General features: G+C 44.3%; 1 protein-coding gene across 1 annotated transcript in view; it reads left to right on the top strand.

Moving 5' to 3' along the window:
- The first annotated feature begins 986 nt into the window (after positions 1 to 986).
- Positions 987 to 20315, top strand: part of CELSR3 (cadherin EGF LAG seven-pass G-type receptor 3) — a 113733-nt gene continuing 94404 nt past the window's right edge. Inside the window, exon 1 of the mRNA XM_033926602.1 lies at positions 987 to 5811. Within this exon, the coding sequence (XP_033782493.1) occupies positions 987 to 5811 (4825 nt within the window). The remainder of the gene's footprint in view (positions 5812 to 20315) is intronic.

Genomic DNA, 20315 nt, shown 5'->3' with positions numbered 1-20315 from the left:
TATCAGGTCTCCCCCCTCAACACTGATACATTTGAAATAGGAATATAGCACAGCTCTAGTGGGCCACAGAGAATATACAGTAAAACCTTGGTTTACAAGCATAATTCGTTCCAGAAGCATGCTTGTAATCCAAAGCACTTGTATATCAAAGCAAATTTCCCCATAGGAAATAATGGAAACTCGGACGATTCATTTCACAACCCAAAAACTTTAATACAAAATACTATACTACTTGTATTGCAAGACTTTGCTCGTTTAGAACAGTCACTACACTCTTGCAGTGGCAAGAGAGAGAGCCATTGGCTCAGTTGTGATGTGTGTACTTGTATTGCAAGACATTGCTTGTATATAAAGTTAAAATTTAATCATATGTTTTGCTTGTCTTGCAAAACACTTGCAAACCAATGTTTTACTATGTGTGTGTGTATATATATATATATATATTTTTTATTTATTTATTTTTTCAAAGAGACAGTATAAAAGAAAATGAAGTTTATGACTTAAACCAATAGCACGTCAATGTAGAAAATAGACGGGCATATTGGTAGTTTGAATAATCCGCCCAGCTCCCTGATTTAAGTGTCCATTGCTGAATTGGACCCTTCTATTCCTCCCGTCTTCAGCCGTCAGGAAAAGAACCTTAAGTTTCAGCACCTTGGACAGCGCCAAAGAGGCTTTTGCCAGCACTAAACATGGCCGAGGGAGTCGCTCTCTTGGAATCCAAGCGGTGTTTTTACTTGACATGCGCCCCGGGCTCTACCAAGTGTAGCTATTTCGGCGGGGGGGAAGGAGAGAGGGTGGAGCGGACCATTGGGGGTTGCCGGGAGCCATGTTGGAGCCAAATGAACGAAAGGCGAGGAGATGCCGTGTCCAAAGAGTCGGGCGATGAGGCGGGGAAGAGCCGCGTAAATGGTGGCTGTCGGGGCGGGGAGAGCCAAAGGAGGACCGGGGGAGGGGTGCCTAGGGAGCCGGTGAGCGGGGCTGCTATGGCTGCTTTGCTGGCGGGACCGAGCCGGGCTTCGCATCTCCTCCCGCTGCTTCTCCTCCTCGTTTCTTTGTTCACTTGCAGCCTGGAAAAGCATGCGGGCAGCGAGCGCGTTAGCCACCGCGTCAGGTGCACGAAGAATAGCCTGGCACCGTGCATTCGAGCGGAGAGGGCTTGCGCCCAGGGATTGCGAGAGGAGGAGGAGGAGGAGGACAAGGGGGCTTTGCTCTTCCAGTGTCTCGATGGAGCCTGTCGTAACAGGGGCAATGGCAGCCAGGAGGGGCTGCATGGGTGCCCTTGGAAATTAACCCTTTGTTTGGGAATGTGTGGACCTTCAGCCTTCACCAAGGGACAGCATAAAGCAGCAAATCACTGTAGCGCTATAAAGTATTTTTATCGCACTTGCGAGAGATGCTCTTTAAAGAAATGCAACTATGCCTCTTTATATTCGTATATAAAACGCACGAAGAGCAGTGGGATCCATCAAACAGTGCAACGGACTAGTGGGTTGTCTCCTGAATCTAGTGCTGTGCCTTCTCTCTGGGGCGTTAAAATTAGGTACAAGAGACGGGGTGAATTTAAGGGACAGCAAGCCGTGACAGAGAGCCGGAGGGGCTGCCCCCTTTGCTCTCGGATTATCCACGTAAAGTTGCATCAGATGAATGTGAGTAGGGTTTGGAGATCTCTGTTGGCCAACTGCTCCTCCGATTGTTGGATTCGAGAAAAGGCGAGGGGCACGATTTTGCCGCGTTCCAAACCAAGCTTGCTGTGTTGGACTGGCTGTTTTAGGACCGCAAGCAATACGAAAAAACGTGGAGAGCTCTTTACCAAACTAGTCTGCAGTGACCCCCGGGATCCATGCCCTCAACCAAATCATAGCTCAAAACACAAACGAAACTGTTGCCATTTGGATTACCAAACTGTCTTCCTGTTACCTTGTGAGGATTATTTTCTAGCCGAAGCATCAGGAACCCGGGGAAAGACTGAAAAGGAAGAAGCAAAAGAATGTCAGATGGCTTTCGAAAGACACTTTGATAGAGCCTTTATAGTCTACAATTTTAACAGGTCTTTTCACAACGTTGAGATTTACAACCAGTGGGAATTCTACATGGGAACAGCTTTGTGTAAACGTGTTGGCCAGCCTCATCCCTCAGTCGACAAGGGCAGCTTGGATTCAGCCAGGAACACGAATTTAATTTGGGACTGCCTGATTCTGAATGTTAATAACTCATGCCAGAAGAAAGAAGCAGGCACCTGGGACTTATTGCAAGGGGTGAAACAGCGTGCAATGCAATTTAGGAGGCAATGCCAAAAGAAACGTCTAATTCTCAGAGAGGCTGGCTACAGGTATGGCAGACAGAAAGAAGCGCTCAAGGACCCAGCCCTGCATCCAATGCAAAAGCATGCCCCCGAGAAGCCCTTCTCTTTTGTAAGTATACAGTTCAGCTGTTCTGAGAGCTGGTGTGACCACTTGCCTTCGGATGAATGTTTGACCTTAATTAGCTGTGCTGGGGAGTGCTTGCAGAGACTGCTTCGGAAGGAAACCCTTTGCCAGTGCATAACTGTTGGCTTCAATCAGCGTTGGGAATTGTTAGACCCCAACCAGCCCTGTAACTTCAGCTTGGATGAGTGTTTGCGAACATTTGAGAATATAAGTTTTGAAGGGCAAGGTGGGGGAAGATGCCCTGTTCCAGCACCATGCCAGGAAACAGCTCCTAGAATAGAATTAGAAATCCGGCCTACTCCTATCAAGGGCTCCCTGGCCTCTGAGCAACAGCAAACCATATCTTGCAAGGATCACTGCCTCTTTGTTCATCAATTTAATTTGACCATAGGTTCTTTAAAGTCAATTGTTTTTGCCATGGAACCTGGGAGCCCTTTAGGCATCAACTTGTGTGTTCATCTGCAAGAAAAGTCTAGTAAACCTATGAACTTTGATCAAGCTCATTTACGAAATCCATCCTTTACTGTGAATGGCAAGCAGAAGGGCAGAAGCAGTAAGCGAGAAAAGGCATCTCTGCCCTTAATAAGGACTCCCAGGGCAGCCAACCGCCATCCACACTTCCCTCAACACAACTACCAGGTTCTGGTGGCTGAAAACCAGCCACCAGGGACCCCGGTTATAACCTTGACAGCCCAAGATCCAGATTCAGGCGAGGCCGGAAGGCTTTTCTATGCCATGGATGCCTTGATGAATAGCAGGTCTTTAGAACTGTTCAACATAGACTCAGTGACTGGACTGATCTCCACCATAGAGATTTTGGACCGAGAAATCATGGACCTTCATTATTTCAGGATTACTGCTGTGGATCATGGGACACCTCGTCTTTCAGCCACTACAATGATTTCAATAACTGTGGCGGACAGAAATGACCACGACCCCATCTTTGAACAGACTGAGTACAGAGAGACCATTAGGGAAAATGTAGAAGAGGGTTACCCTATTTTGCAGCTGAGGGCCACCGATGGCGATTCCCCAGCTAATGCAAATATTAAATATCGTTTTTTAAATGAGAAAGCCGCGCACTCCGTCTTCGAGATAGACCCCAGGTCAGGCTTGATCACCACCAGTGGGCAGGTAGACAGAGAAAAAATAGAGAAATACTCTTTGATTGTGGAAGCCACTGATCAGGGTAAAGAGCCTGGTCCCAGGTCTGCTACAGTCAAGGTCTACATTACAGTTCTAGATGAGAATGACAATGTCCCCCAGTTTAGTGAGAAACGCTACATTGTTCAGGCGAGAGAAGATATTAGGCCCCACACAGAGATTTTAAAGGTAACAGCTACTGACTTGGACAAAGACAACAATGCTTTGGTTCATTACAACATTATAAGTGGAAACAGTCGAGGACAGTTTGCCATTGATAGTATAACGGGGGAAATCCAGGTAGTGGCTTCTCTAGATTTTGAGGTTGAGAGGGAGTATTCCCTTAGAATCCGTGCTCAGGATGCAGGGCGCCCCCCCTTATCCAACAACACCGGGATGGTCAGCATCCAAATCATTGACATCAATGACCATGCTCCCATTTTTGTCAGCACTCCTTTCCAAGTGTCTGTCCAGGAGAACGCTGCTCTGGGCCATTCAATCATCCGTATCCAGGCTGTGGATGCAGATTATGGGGAAAATTCCCGAATGGAGTACAAACTTACCGGGGTATCTCCCGACACTCCCTTTGTCATCAACAGCGCCACCGGCTGGATCACAGTGAGCGGACCCCTAGACAGAGAATCGGTAGAGCACTATTTCTTCGGGGTGGAGGCTCGGGACCATGGCATCCCCCCTCTATCTGCCTCAGCCAGCGTGACCATCACTGTCCTGGATGTAAATGATAATCGCCCCGAGTTCACCCAACGAGAGTACTTTATCAGGTTGAATGAAGATGCCAGCGTGGGCACCAATGTCCTCAGTGTAACTGCTATTGACAGGGATGTGAACAGTGCCATCACCTACCAGATCACTGGAGGAAACACCCGCAGTCGCTTTGCCATCAGCACGCAGGGGGGAGTCGGGCTAATCACTCTCTCTTTACCTCTAGATTATAAACAGGAAAGGCGCTATGTTCTCACAGTGACTGCTACTGATCGCACCCTTCACGACATCTGCCATGTATATGTGAATATCACTGATGCAAATACTCACAGGCCTGTGTTCCAAAGCGCCCATTACTCAGTCAGTGTCAACGAGGACAGTCCTATTGGCAGTACTGTGGTACTCATTAATGCAGTGGATGAAGATGCTGGAGAAAATGCAAGAATCACCTACTTCTTGGAGGACAACATCCCCCAGTTCCGCATCCATGCGGACACCGGTGCTATCACTTTGCACGCGGGGCTGGATTATGAGGACCAAGTGACTTACATCCTGGCCATCACTGCCAAAGACAATGGAATCCCTCAAAAGTCAGACACTACCTATGTTGAAATCAAGGTCAATGATGTCAATGACAATGCCCCCCAGTTCCTCAACGCTCACTATCAAGGGGTTGTGTCCGAAGATGCCCTTCCTTTCACTAGCGTCCTGCAGATCTCGGCCACTGATAGGGATGCCCTTGCAAATGGAAGGGTTCAGTACACTTTCCAAAATGGAGAAGATGGGGATGGAGACTTCACCATTGAGCCCACCTCAGGAATTATCCGCACGGTCCGTAGGCTAGACCGGGAGAGCGTTCCAGTCTATGAGCTGACAGCTTATGCTGTAGATAGGGGAACCCCCCCACAACGAAGTCCGGTTCACATTCAGGTGACGGTGCAGGACATCAATGACAACGCTCCAGTGTTCCCAGCAGATGAGTTTGAGGTGTTTGTCAAGGAGAATAGCATCGTCGGCTCAGTGGTTGCCCGAATTACAGCGGCTGATCCTGATGAAGGATCCAACGCACAGATCATGTATCAGATAGTTGAAGGCAATATCCCCGAGATTTTTCAGATGGATATCTTCTCTGGAGAACTCACTGCACTGATAGATCTGGATTATGAGGCAAAAGCTGAATATGTGATTGTGGTCCAGGCTACGTCTGCCCCTCTTGTTAGCCGAGCCACTGTCCACATCAAGCTCATTGATCAGAATGACAATAGCCCGGTCCTTAAGAACTTTCAGATCCTTTTCAACAATTACATCTCCAATAGGTCCAACACTTTCCCTTCCGGAGTCATTGGAAAGATTCCAGCCTACGACCCGGATGTATCAGACAAATTGTTCTATACTTTTGAGCGTGGGAATGAGCTAAACCTGTTGATTGTAGACCAGTCAAGTGGGGAACTGAAGCTGAGCCGTAAACTGGACAATAACCGACCCCTGATGGCCTCTATGTTGGTGACTGTCACAGGTAAGATATTTATTTTTTTTTAAATTAAGATCTCATGTAATAATCCTGTTCTTTATTAACATTTCCTGGGTATATCGATAGTATCTAACGTTTCTTCCTGAGGAGAAGGCAGGAAGGGAGAGTGGAAGAAGTGTGGCTTGAGGGAAGAAGCCAGGGCTATAAGACTGAAAGTTAGGGGGACCAGCCTCCTCCCCGTTCCACCACCACCACTGAATATTACATTATAAACCAGAAAAACAGAATGTCCTGTGAAAATTCATTGTGATAGAAAAGGCAAAACTACAAGAGAGTGAGGCCCCAAATGAAAATGATTAAATGTGTCCACTACATATTAGTTACGGTAAGCTTTTTAGCTTCGTTTATTCCAATGGGTTGAAGAACGATGCCAATTTACTCTTTTTTTTCCGTCCTGGTTCATTAACATTTTGAATTTTAGAGTTGGCTTAGTTTTGTCAATATTTCTAGTCTTCCTCCCGCACAAAATATGTTCATGTTGAAATATTTTTCTGGAATAATAGCGTTGCACTTGTTTGCTAAAAATAATACTCTTTTGTCAGACGATGCCATATCATGCTAACTTGGTTTCTTGAGGGAAATTCATAAAGCCTTGGGTTGTTTTTTTATTATTATTTTTTTCATTGCCAGGGTTGAACTTATTCAGTTTGTTCCCAGGAAGTGCTGCATAATTCACGAATCCCAGCAAAGCTTTTGCCATCAAAATCCTCCCACCCTAGAGACTCATTAGTAAAGTGAGATGGGAAAATTATGTCCCTGGTTTCCTGATAAATGCTTATGTGTGTTCCCTCTGTGACAACATGTGTTTGGCTCAGCTCAGTTACAGCTCGAGTTTGCAGGGAGATTAGTGACTCCTTGGGGTTAATGTATAGTAGAACAGTTTACACAAACATACACACCTACTTTCTCACTCTCACTCACTGAAAAGCAAAGAAGAGGAATAAATCAAAGCCAGTTCTTTCTCTCTATCTATCTATCTATCTATCGTCACAGAGTGGCCCCTGTTCCTAGCGAGGAAGCCTTGCCGGAAGAAGGAAATGAGGTTAAAACCCTTGAAAGTATTCCTAGGCCTGCTAAGGAGAGTCCCAAATCAATGCCTAGGAATACTCACAAGCAAGCCTTCCAGCAAGGAAACCTCCTAAAGCCCTGCCTAAAGCAGGCAAATCTGGTTTAGCTTAACCTAACCACGTCATTATCACAGCTCTGAAAACTATTTTATAAATAAATATAATTAATATTGTGTAAAGTGCTCAGACCCTTCAAACAAACTGTTTAGTGATAACACCAAACTGTGGCTGCTGTTGGAACCATCATTGCTTTTACAGTCCCATTACCACCCGCTTACTTCTAAATTCGAAAGAAATAAGATCACTTATCTTAGATGTTGAATGGGTGGCTTGTTGATTGTACTGTCGGCTGCCACAGGTGAAGAAATAAAGTGCTGGTGCTTAAACGGGCTCATAATAAAAGCTGCTATATGCCATGTCAAGAACCCAGGCTTTACCTAAGCCAGTTGTGGGAAAACAGATGGAGAGACTACATCTCCCAGCAGCCATAGGGCCAGGGAAAGGAAAGAGCAGGCATGGAATACTGGCCACACCCAAACAAGCTCAAACTGGTTTAGGCCAGGTGAGAAGTTCTCTGAGGGCAGACTACCCTAACAAAACTGCAGGAAGGACTAATCAGCTCCATGCAATGAAAGAAAAGGGTTTAGCTTTCACAGAGACGGTTCCAGGGCCAGCGTCAGCAAGTCTGAGCCACACAGCAAAAAGAAAGCAGCAGACTCCAGCCAGAGAACCAGAAAACAACAGTCCACCTCATGGCATCAAACTCAGGCAGCGGTTTGTGATGAAGAGGCTAAGGATAAGGTTGGTTCTGGGTTGGTGCAAGATAGTGAAATGGTGGATAATGATTTGCCCAGCGCTGAAGGGATGGACATAGGCTGAGAGCCATTGCTAATAAGCTGGAGGGAAAAGTAAAGTCTGTTCAAGTTTATTGGAAATGATGACGTTTTTGTTTTGAACTTTAAATACAAGCCACAGGCAGCCATTTTGTTGGGATCTGGGGAGGAGATCTTTCCAAGCTGATCCATTGAGGGAAATTATTTGGAGATGATCCCACCCTTGGGGCATTTAACCCCAAGTGAATTTTGCCTGACAGAAGAAAAGCTTTCATTTTGTTGAAATAAGGCTTTTATGTTTGGGCATATTTTTGGCTTAAACTACAATTGTTTTGTTTTGGTTTGTGAATGCTGGACTTAAGCACAAGATGATACAAAGCTGAGAATTTATTTGACACTTGTTTATGCTGGTGAAACAATAAACAATACCCAAGGAAATTGCCCCCAAAGTTTTGAACTCTTTTATTTTGAGCCTTACCAAGCTACCAAAACAACCTCACAAACTGCTTGGCCGAGGTTTGTGTCACTGGGTTAGGTCACTTGCTGAACCCAGCTTGGCCGTGCCTGGTCACACTATACATCCCATCTAGTATAACCCTTGTAGTCTGCAAAAATGAAAGAATCATAATACAAATTGCTATGTGGATGATAACCTAATGCTTAGCATTGCACCATTCCTTCTACCAGATGTCCTATCTATCTGTCCAAATTAGATTGCAAGCTCTTCTGAGCAGGGACCGCCTATTGAATGTTAAATGTACAGCGCAGCGTATGCCTTCCAGCGCTATAGAAATTATAAATGGTAGTAGTAGTTTGAGGTGGCTGCAGAGAGCTCTGCCTCAGAAGATTGTAACAGCATTGCCTGTAGTGGGGTTTATTTCCTTTGAAGGTTGCTTGTAAAGGTCATTTTCTAGCCCAGGGGTCGGCAATTCCGGTCCTCGAGAGCCACAGGCAGGCCAGGTTTTCATGATATCCATAATAAATATGTATGAGATGGATTTGCATGCACCGCCTCCTTGAGATGCAAATCTATCTCGTGCATATTTATTGTGGATATCCTGAAAACCTGACCTGCCAACCACAATGAATATGTATGAGATGGATTTGCATGCACCGCCTCCTTGAGATGCAAATCTATCTCGTGCATATTTATTGTGGATATCCTGAAAACCTGACCTGCCAACCACAATGAATATGTATGAGATGGATTTGCATGCACCGCCTCCTTGAGATGCAAATCTATCTCGTGCATGTTTATTGTGGATATCCTGAAAACCTGACCTGCCAACCACAATGAATATGTATGAGATGGATTTGCATGCACCGCCTCCTTGAGATGCAAATCTATCTCGTGCATATTTATTGTGGATATCCTGAAAACCTGGCCTGCCTGTGGCTCTCGAGGACCGGAATTGCCTACCCCTGTTCTAGGCCAAATATAGGGTAGTCTCTTTCTCTATGTGTATCAAATCTAGTTAGTTTGGGTTTTGATAAGTCATATAGACTATTCTCTTCATTATAGAATCTCAGTTCCCCAATGAAAGCGCCATTTGTGCGCTGATTGTTAATATTCTATATCCACATTGGTAAGTGCTGGTGGGGCACTAGCCCCCCAATTCTACAAAGGGAACCTTAAGGGGGCCTTTTACTAAGGCGTGCTAGCCGTTTTAGTATGCGCTAAACACTAACGCATCCTTAGACTATAATGGGCGTGTTAGCGTTTAGCGTGCGCTAATATTTAGTACGCTCTAAAACAGCTAGCACGCCTTAGTAAAGGGACCCCAAAGTTAGGATCATCAGCCAGTGTTGGTGCTGAATTTAATTGAGTAATAGGCTAAATCGACACCAATAATCGGCACTCAACACTCTTAATTGAAGTTAATTGAAAGGCACCTAACTTGGTACCAGTTTCCCTGTTGGAATTAATTGAATTGTTTTAACTCGCATTTGAATATTTTTAATGCGTGGAAGTCAACTGTATGCAAGTTATTATGTAAGATGCACTAAAAATTTTACGGATCCTTAATGAATCAAATGTATGCTAACGAATGTAGTCCTTTACTGTTGATTGACTATCAAAGTCCCTAGGTAATGCGAGGCAACTGTTGCCTATGCATCAGTACTTTCTTCTCATCTACCTCTTGGTCACAAAAAGCTGCATTGGTGCCTAGTTGAAAAGGGAAACGATGGGATAGTGGCAGCATTTAGAAAAGGAGTTTCGAGTTTATTCCAAATTTCTTATACTGCCTAATCAGGCTTCTAGGCGTGTACAATACTAATAATACATAGAAAAGATTCATTAAAACCAAGTTATATAATTAACATAAGAATTGCCGCTGCTGGGTCAGACCAGTGGTCCATCATGTCCAGCAGTCCGTTCACGCGGCAGCCCCTAGGTGAAAGACCAGTGCCCTAACCGAGACCAGCCCTACCTGCGTATGTTCTGGTTCAGCAGGAACTTGTGTAACTTTGTCTTGAATCCCTGGAGGGTGTTTTCCCCTATAACAGCCTCCATAAGAGCGTTCCAGTTTTCCACCACTCTCTTGAGTGAAGAAGAACTTCCTTACGTTTCAACTTTAGAGAGTGCCCTCTCGTTTTCCCTACCTCGGAGAGGGTGAACAATCTGTCTTTATCTACTAAGTCTATTCCCTTCAGTATCTTGAATGTTTCGATCATGTCCCCTCTGTCTCCTCTTTTCAAGGGAGAAGAGGCCCAGTTTCTCTAATCTCTCGCTGTACGGCAACTCCTCCAGCCCCTCAACCATTTTAGTCGCTCTTCAAGTAGTACCGTGTCCTTCTTCATGTCCTTCTTCATGTACCAGTGCTGGACACAGTATTCCAGGTGAGGGCGTACCATGGCCCAGTACAGCGGCATGATAACCTTCTCCTATCTGTTCATGATCCCCTTCTTAATCATTCCTGGCATCCTATTCGCCCTTTTTGCCGCCGCGGCGCATTGCCATACTCAAGGCCTTCCGACTTCTGCCCTCTCCAAGATTCTCATGAGATTCTCAGAGATGGTGGGAGCTGGAAGATCATGAGCATGTGCAAGGCTCTGCAGTGGCCCAGCGTAAAACATCAGCGGCAGGCTCTTTCAGCACTGGCACATATATGGTAAGCAGTGATGGTCAGTGGTGGGAGAAGGTGGACAGCAGCACCAATTATTTTGGGTGCATAGGGAGGATAGCAGCGCCGGTGGCCTGGAGGGATGGCTTGCAGTGAAGGAGAGCAGAACCAGTGGCCTTGAGTGATGGTGGTGGTGGATTTGGAGTGCCAGGACAGCAGCGACAGTGGTCTTCAGGTTTGAATATAAACTGAGACCCCCATTTTTGGCCCATTTTTTACCCCCAAATCTCAGTTTATATTCACATACTGTATAAGCCTATTTGTAATAGTAACTGTCAAACAACCAGAAACTACATTTATCCAGCATCTACCAATCCCCCATGGGTGCCGATTAACTGACAATTAGAAAAAGAATTAGAAGTTCTAGGATCGGGGTATTAATGCTCTGTGCTATGGTGGAACAAGCTGGGGGTTGAGTCTGCTGTCCATGGTGCTGACTAGGATTGGGCATGCCATGGTATTGTGCTTAGCATTACAGAGGTAAGAAAGGCAAATTCTGCAGCTAATGGGTAATCCTAAATAACACTGTGCAGGAATCTCTGAGGAGATATTCCTCCAAACCCCAGTGCTGCCCAGCCTGAGCCAGGTCACTAGAAAAGGTGACCACTAAAAGCTTATTTATTAGAACTATAAATCTGGAAGAGATATTAAGAAGGTTGGAGACCATCAGAGGCTTCTTTTCTTTATGCTTGAATATTGATCCAAAGTGACACCATAGACAAGGGGAAAGCTCAGTTGCTCCGGTTCTCAGAACACCTACAGACAGCAGCACCTGTTCAGAATGAAGCCTCTTATTCCTGAAAATAATAGATCCTCTAGCTTATTATTCCAATCCACTGCAACATTGTTGTATACATTGCATAACATAAGAGTTGCTATATTAGGTCAGACCAACCCCCCTCCCCCCCTTCCAGTCTAGTATCCTGTTTCCAATATTGGCCAATCCAGGTCATGAGTATCTGGTAGGATCACCCCCCCCAAAAAAAAACCCCCCCCAAAAAAAACCCAAACAAAAAACAACAACCCCAAAAAACAGATTACTTGCTCTTACACTCAGGATTAAACAGTGGGTTTTACTTTGTGTACCTTGTTAATCATGGTTTATGGATTTCATGTTATAACAAATAAAGTGAATTAAATTATTTAATTATATAAAATGCATGATATAATACTAAAAATAATTATAGAGTGCTCAGTGTGATATCTTATTCAAAACCAGCAGGTTAATAGAATAAAGATGTATTAACATTGCATCATTGCACTCACCTACCTACCAGCCCTGAATATTCTGTTGAATATGAACTGTTCAAGCAGATATATAGTGGTGAATATATATAAATGAATACTTAGCTGAATTTAGAAGATATTGATTGATTGATTGATGAACAAATCACCACTATCAAAAATGTTATCTCAAGATGATCAAAAATATCCTTGAAATCTGCTCATCAATGCTGGGAGTCGTGCAATGAAATATTCCATCTTGTTATAGCTGGTTAGGAAATAGTAACAATAAAATAAGTGAGTCCCCAAATCAACCGCTGAAAGCTTGTCAAAGTTCAACAGGTAGCTAAAACTCCTTAGCGTGAAAGCTTGGGGACTCACTTATTTTATTGTTACTATTTCCTAACCAGCTATAACAAGATGGAATATTTCATTGATGAGCAGATTTCAAGGATATTTTTGATCATCTTGAGATAACATTTTTGATAGTGGTGATTTGTTCATCAATCAATCAATCAATATCTTCTAAATTCAGCTAAGTATTCATTTATATATATTCACCACTATATATCTGCTTGAACAGTTCATATTCAACAGAATATTCAGGGCTGGTAGGTAGGTGAGTGCAATGATGCAATGTTAATACATCTTTATTCTATTAACCTGCTGGTTTTGAATAAGATATCACACTGAGCACTCTATAATTATTTTTAGTATTATATCATGCATTTTATATAATTAAATAATTTAATTCACTTTATTTGTTATATTATTAAGTCGGTGAATAGATTTATATATTTTCTCCTATTTATTTATATTATGGATTTCATGGCCACATCCGTCATGGTGTCTGTGATCTTGCACCCTAGTCTTGTACCAAGGGTGAAAGGTTGTGGCTGTCATATTGGATATGGCCAGGGCAGGTGCAAATGGGCACTTCTCCTCCCCTGATAGATCTCTGGTAAACTAACAGGGATTTAGGTAGGCCCAGGAGCCCTACCGGGGGTGGGGTGTATGGGCTGCGGGGCAATGGGGAGGGAAGCAATGGCAGGAAATGACAGAGGAAACGTCCTTGACATTTCTTTTGTCATTATTAATAGATAGACATGGGGTCTCAGGTATATTCTACTATCAAAGAAGGTTGTGAACTTCCTCCCCTATTTCCAAGGTAGAATCACAGGGTGGGGGATAGGAGCAAGTAGCACCCTTTCAGTCCTCAAGGTATTATCTCAGTATAGGCCATGTTGGTAATATATTGGCATGAGAGATCATGTGGGAGTATGTGACACAGGGGTTAGAGCTACAGCCCCAGCACCCTGAGGCTGTGGGTTCAAATCCCTTGCTGCTCCTTGCAACACTGGACATGCCACTTAATCCCCTCATTGCCCCAGATACACTAGATAGAGTTTGATCCCATCGGCACAGATGGGGAAATATGATAAAAGTACCTGTATGTAAACCACTTAAGATATAAGTGGTATGTAAATAATAAAAGAAGTTCGTTTTCAAAACACAAAGATGTCTAACCAATGGCATAAACCAGCACATGGATATTTTTCTCACCAAAACGTCCAAGTGCTTATTTTTGGAACCCAGCTTTCTGGACGACTTGCCAGGCTTGACTGCTAAGCATCCAAAGTTCAAGGGGGCATGTTGGAGACATGTTAGAGGTGGGCTTTGGGCGTGCCTAGCACTTGGATGTCTTACGGTGATAATTGAACCTTTCCCGAGATGTCCAGGACGTCACTTAGACTTTGGGATCTAGACCTGTTTTTAAAGCATTTAAGTGCTAAAAGGTACCCAGACTGACCAGATGACTATTGGAAGGATGAAAGCATGCTCCTCCCCTCCACTTCCCTAGTGGCCACAGACTCCCTCCCACCTCCAAAAATGTGAAAGAAGCAGTACATACCGGTCTCTTGTGGAACATCCAAGTACAGCAGCAAGCAGGAATCTGGAGTTGCCTGGTGGGTGAAGGTGTGAACCATGGAGAGGGGGGTTCAGGCCCATATCCCACACTACTCACCACTTATATGGTGAAAAGTGTAAGCTAACAAAACCCAACCAAAATTTACTGTATTGCCATATAGGTGACACCTGCAGCCATAAGGGCTGTTGGGGTGGAAGACAGGTGGGTATAGGTGTTGGAGGAGTTCTGGAGGGTTTAAGGGGGATCTGGTGAAAAATGTACCTACCCTCTAAGGTACTTCACTGTCCTGTTGGCATGTCTGGGTGGCAAGTCCATTAAGATGCCTATTAACAAAGTAATCTCAACTTCTTGGGTTTGATACTGGCATCTCTATGCTTGAGCGGTCCTGTAGCCATGCAACTGTTATATCCCTCCTGAGGAAGCGTCCTTTTTGCGAAACTCGAGTAGAGGGAATGCAATGGTTATATAGATGCACAAGTGGTAATATAATATTTGTTGGAACCGGGGAAGCAGAGAGGTGCACATGAATGAACATTCGCTCCAGTGTGCAGCTAAGTGAAATTGTTTCCAACTTCATTGCCATTATTACGAAAAGTAGGAGCAGTCGGGGACTGATAAGAAGCTATGATGGTCCCTTGTACAACCTCAGCTTAATACTGTATTCCTATTGGGGCACTTAGGTTATGGGTCTGAGCACTTATCACTATAATTTATGCATTTTTAATTGTTTATGTGAGGAAGGCGGCTATGGGATCAAGCACTGAATGAGTGCATCCTGCTTTGGTTGAACTATTAACAAAGTAAAAAAGGGTATGTGTAAAATGCTATGCAGATGTGTAAATGCAGCCTTGGGTGCAATTTCATGTGTATGTAAAGTAAGCGCCTACGTTACCGTCTGCCTCATTTGCATATCATTAGCATACATGATAAAGATCAGACTTACACATGTTGAGGGCTGATGTTAGTGTACTCTGATACACCGGTCTCTTATTGTAATTCAGACCGCAGTTGCTGATTTGCTGCTGCTTGCTTTTAGTTTCGGACTGTGATTCTGAGCTGCCCGAGCGAGTTGGCGACGTGACTGATGAACCGTTTCCCACCCCATTCCCCCTTATTGCTGCCGAGTGAAATTCAGCTCAGCCAGTCATGAAGACGCGTATCAAATTATTCAGAATAACGGAAGTCTCATGGCCACGCATATTAAAATGAAATCTGGCGGCAATGCATATAGCACAATTAATTCAAAGCCACGAACATGATGGGCGTGCACAGTTAAGGGGAATTGTAGAAATGGATGCTTCCTTCTAGGCGAAAGCCTACCCTGCCAGCATCTGGGCACCCAGATTTCATTATAGAGAAAATCCACTGCTTATTCCTAGGATAAGTAGCATAAAATCTGTTTTCTCCTTGGGATCTAGTGACCTGGGTTGGCCACTTTTGGGCTTGATGGACCTTCGGTCTGTCCCAATTCGGCAATTCTTATGGTCTTATATTCTTATGTGAACCAAGTATGGGACAATCAAGTCATTGTGACATCACTGATAAGTTTGGCTCTTATGCATTGGTGGAATGAGGCATTATGACATCATAATCTCAGCTCTGGAATGCTGCTGCTATTTGGGTTTCTGCCAGGTACTTGTTAGTTGGATTCCATGTACTTGGCACAAACCCAAAGAGTAGCAACATTCCAGAGCTCAGATCATGATGTCATAATGCCTCATTCCACCAGTGCCTAAAAGCCAACCTCATCCGTGATGTCACAATGGCTTGATTGTCCTATACGTGGCTCACATAAGACCAAAGTTCCATCGAGCCCAGTATCCTGTTTCCGCATAAGGTGTAGGGCTAACATACAGCCAGACATTCAATGCTGATGCCCAGATATGACTTTGCATTGACAATCTGGGAACGCAGCCAACGCAATATCTACCCCTTACCATCTTCTTGAGCAGAGAAACATTCATCTCCCCAAGCGAGATTGCAGATGCCTCGATCAGGCTGATGACTGTGCCAAGCGTTTGCCAGCCACAGTGGCTTGCTCTGTTTTCTAGTGATGGGCGGGTGGCACACTGTCAGCAAGTGAAATGATAGCTCACTCTGGGCAAATGCCAGCAGGCGGTACGTGCAGAGATCATGTCAGTTTCCTTGGATGGTGGTACTGCGGGGACCACTCAAATTTTTCGGTGCAATACTCAGGATACCCCTTCACCGATTCAGGCAGACAAAGAAACTAGATTGTTCACAAAGGACAGGTAAATAATCCTTAAGCATGCCGGCAGCGATTTCTGTGTGCCTGTTTTGGCCTTTCCATGGAGCATGTTTTATGTCAACTTTAAATTCTAGCCTGTCACTTCTTAAATTAAGTGCTGTACTAGAGAATTTATTGGATCTAATGTGCAAAGAACAGGGCAGTAGTAGTCACTCCACAACTAGGCAAAATGATATGGAACATTCTGCAGTCCAGACTGAGAAAACCTGAGTGAGGAACAAGGAGATTTTCAGAGAAAAGAGAAGTACTGCCAGGGAGTGCTGAAAAGTTCTCAGCCCAGCCAAGAAGAGAATGACGTGGATACAACTCAATCAATGATCTGAAACAATGTCAAAATATAGAATTTTGTTTCTGCAAATTAGCACTTAACGAAATAAGATAACACTCTTTTCAGCTACGGTGACATAGTAACACTCAGAATTTAAGAAGCTAATTGGTTGGACTGAGAACTTTTCAGCACCCCCTTGTATGCCAAGTATAGGACAATGAACCCATTGTGACATCACAGATGAGGTTGGCTTTTAGGCATTGGTGGAATGAGGCATTATGGCATCACAATAGCAGCTCTGGAATGTTGCTACTCTTTGGGATTCTGGTAGGTTAGGATCTGGGTTGGTCACTGTTCGAAACAGGATACTGGGCTTGATGGACCTTTGGTCTGTCCCAGTACAGCAATTCATATGTGAGCCAAGAAAAGGACAATCAAGCCATTGTGACATCATTGATGAGGTTGGCCTTTAGGCATTGGTGGAAAGAGGCATTGTGAAAAGTTCTCAGCCCAACCAAGAAGAGAATGAAGTAGATATGGTTCAAACAATGATCAGAAACGATGTTTATTGTTTATTGAAAGCTTCTATAAAGTTACTAATGACTGTGAAGTCAAAACAGAGAATTTTGTTTCTTCAAATGAGCAGTTAACGAAATAAGAACACTCTTTTCAGGTACAGTGGCAAAATAACACTCAGAATTTGGGAAGTTGGATTGTTGGGCTGAGAACCTTTCGGCACCCCTTTGTATTCAGCAGATATCAATGCTTCAGCTAATTGCTGAAGAAATGGTAAGTAAATTAAAAAAAAAGAAAGAAAGACTCCCACTGCTTCATGGACTTCAAGAAGGTATTTGATGTGGTAAGGCATGAAGGACTATGGGGCTCACTGTCAATTATGAGAACACAGGAGAAACTGATGAGAATGACAAGAGATGGCTGTAAGGTCCACAAATGGATAGAGAAGATGGTTAAGCCCAGTAGACAAGGCGATCCATTGCCCTGCTGTTATTCGTAACAATTCTGGAGAAGGTCTTGGAAAAATGGAAGTTCAAGAGAAGGGAGGTGTCATGATTTCCAAAACCCTCTAGGTCTAGGATAAAGAAAATATCATCCCCAAATCTTTCCCACATGCCGTCCAAACTCCATCTATGTGAATGCCTACTCATGAATTATCATGTCAATATTCTTGCGATTTAACCAGCCAGAAATAGCTCCTGTTCAGTTAAATCACCTGTTTGGGACTAACCACTAATTTTCTGTGGCAGTTAACCGGTGTCCTTTTCTAGTTTAAATTCCTTTGGAAAGGCATTTCACCATGTTGGGGCCATTACTGAGGACATTCTTGCCCTAGTGCTGTTGTATTTGATGTCTTTGTAGTTAGGACTTTTGGCTTGAGCGCAGAGTGCGTAGGGGTGTATGGTGTTATAGTCTGGCTGCTAGGTATTGCGATTCCGAGAGGTGAACAGTTTTGTGTGTCAGCAATAAGATTTTGAATTTCATCCTGCGCTCAGTCGGGAGCCAGATATTCAATGTTAGGGTATGCACAGCTCTCGGCCTTGAATATCTGACCTGGAAGTTAACTGGCACCAGCTAATATTCAGATCGGTGCTCGGTCAACTTGGCACATAAAATTAGACCAGTGGTTTGCCGTCCACGCTCTTCATCGGTCAGGCAAATGCATTCTCGTACTTTGGGGCTTGCATCATGTCTCTGCCACGCTCTCATTTTTCCTTTCCCATCCTGTCTCTTCTAAACTGTCTCTCTCACTCCCCCTCACCCTGTTGCTGTCAGCCTCCCTCTGCTTCATGTCAAAATATTTCTCAAGCAAATGAAACTCTGATGTGCCTTCAGCACAGCCCCCGTTAAATTACCAGAAAGAATAAGAGCATGAGTGGAAGCAGAGATGCCAAAGGCAGATCACCCCAGAGGCTGAAAATTTACTGTCCCAAAGCGTGAGTCTGAAGGCCAAAGAATGAGATTTCTCAGAATGCATGTGTAGAATATAAATCAAGGAAGGTGTAAGTGTTATATTGCTTTACCGGTGAACGATATTTGCCTTTCTTTGGGATCTGATTCCGATATCCCCGCTTGTACTTTGCATCTGCAGCACATCGCCAAAGAGACACAAGCAGACACAGACCTAGAACAGGAGATAAACACAGGCAGATAGGAAGATAGGCAGCCACACATAATGGCAGAGACACAGGCAGACAACAACACAGAAATACAGAATTCATGCACACATAAACACGGAGGGAGAGATCGTGATACAAACAGAGGGATACGGGCAGATAGAGACTCAGATAAAAATAGAAAGAGGCAGCCAGAAACACAGACACATACACACAGGCACATTGAGGGAGAGGCAGAGACACAGGCAGAAAGAAACATGGATGCAAGCACACACAAAGACAGAGAGAGAGAGAGAGAGACGGAGATAGAGGGATGGCGGCAGATAGAGAAACACAAATATACACACACTCCCAGAAATACAGACGTAGAGACAGGCAGACAACCACAGACAGAGGTGGAAAGAGACCTACATACAGGGAGAAACACACGCTCAGAAACAAAGGAAGATATAGGCACTTACACACTGTAGAAAAATATATTCAGAGATGCAGAAAGAGGCCCAGGCACACACAGATGGCACATTCACAGAGATACAGGGAGCAACATAGGTGGAGATAGAGACAGGCAAACAGAAACACATGCAAACACACTTGTGGATAGAGGGAGATGTAGTGATACACATAGTGACATGCCAGATGTTGCTTTCGGTAAGAGTAAATTCGATCATGTAACCCCTCTGCTCAAGGAATTACATTGGTTCCCAGTGTATCTCAGAATTCAATTCAAGTGCATTTAAGATCCTATTTGGCATTGGAATGTTCATAGATCTCATCTTGCCAGAAGTTCTCACAAATTAAAACTTAGATTTCCCTCTCTCAGTGGTAAAAACAGAACCTTCAAGAGATTTAGTCATTCTTTTGCTTTTAAATTAACCGAATTCTGGGAATGCTTTACTGCTTACATTAAGAAGTTTAGGTTCTTTTGCTTTATTCCGGAAAGTTCTGAAAACTTCTTTGTTTGCTAAACATTTTGGAAATTAACTATTTCGGTCTACTTTTTCCTTGTCAAGTTTATGTATTATGTATTTACATTATTGTTAACCGAGTCGAGCTCCTCTTAGTTGATGACTCGGTCTATAAAACTTTGGGCCGCTTCTATTAAACTGTGCTAGCGGTGTATAGCGTGGGGAGCCAAGCTGAATGGCCTGCTCTGCTCCTGACGCTCATAACCTATTGTAGAGGAGCAGGTGCCAAGTGAAGCCATTTGGGAGGAGAAGTGTAGCAGAGGACTGAGTTAGTCCCCTAGCATAGGCATCGGAATGGTGGAGGCCCTCCCACCCATTTCATGATGTCGTAATTTAGATCATTGGGCAGCCGCCATGCAGCGTCAACGAGCAGCCCTGCCCTGAACTCTTCATTCTAATTCTGGGAGCAGGCCATAGGAGGTGGAGTTGGGAGCTGGTGAGGGCCGTGCCGCAGTATTCCGCTGGGGCTAGGGTGGTGCTCCTGGCCCCCCCCACCACCACCAAAATCAAGCACCATTTCGCTGCCTATGCTCTGATGTGCATCCTGCAGGTGGAGGCGGTGCTAGCAAGGTACGAGCAAATAGCAGAGGAGATCAGCAAAGATCCCACTGTGGATCCTAGGTTCAGATGGAAATCCTTATTAGTTAGGATAAACCTTTTCCAACCTATCATGGGT

The sequence above is a fragment of the Geotrypetes seraphini genome, chromosome 17, assembly GCF_902459505.1.
Source record: "Geotrypetes seraphini chromosome 17, aGeoSer1.1, whole genome shotgun sequence".
Classification (NCBI taxonomy): Eukaryota; Metazoa; Chordata; class Amphibia; order Gymnophiona; family Dermophiidae; genus Geotrypetes; species Geotrypetes seraphini.
Note: the sequence above shows the minus strand (reverse complement) of the source record. Positions and strands in the feature narration are given on the sequence as shown.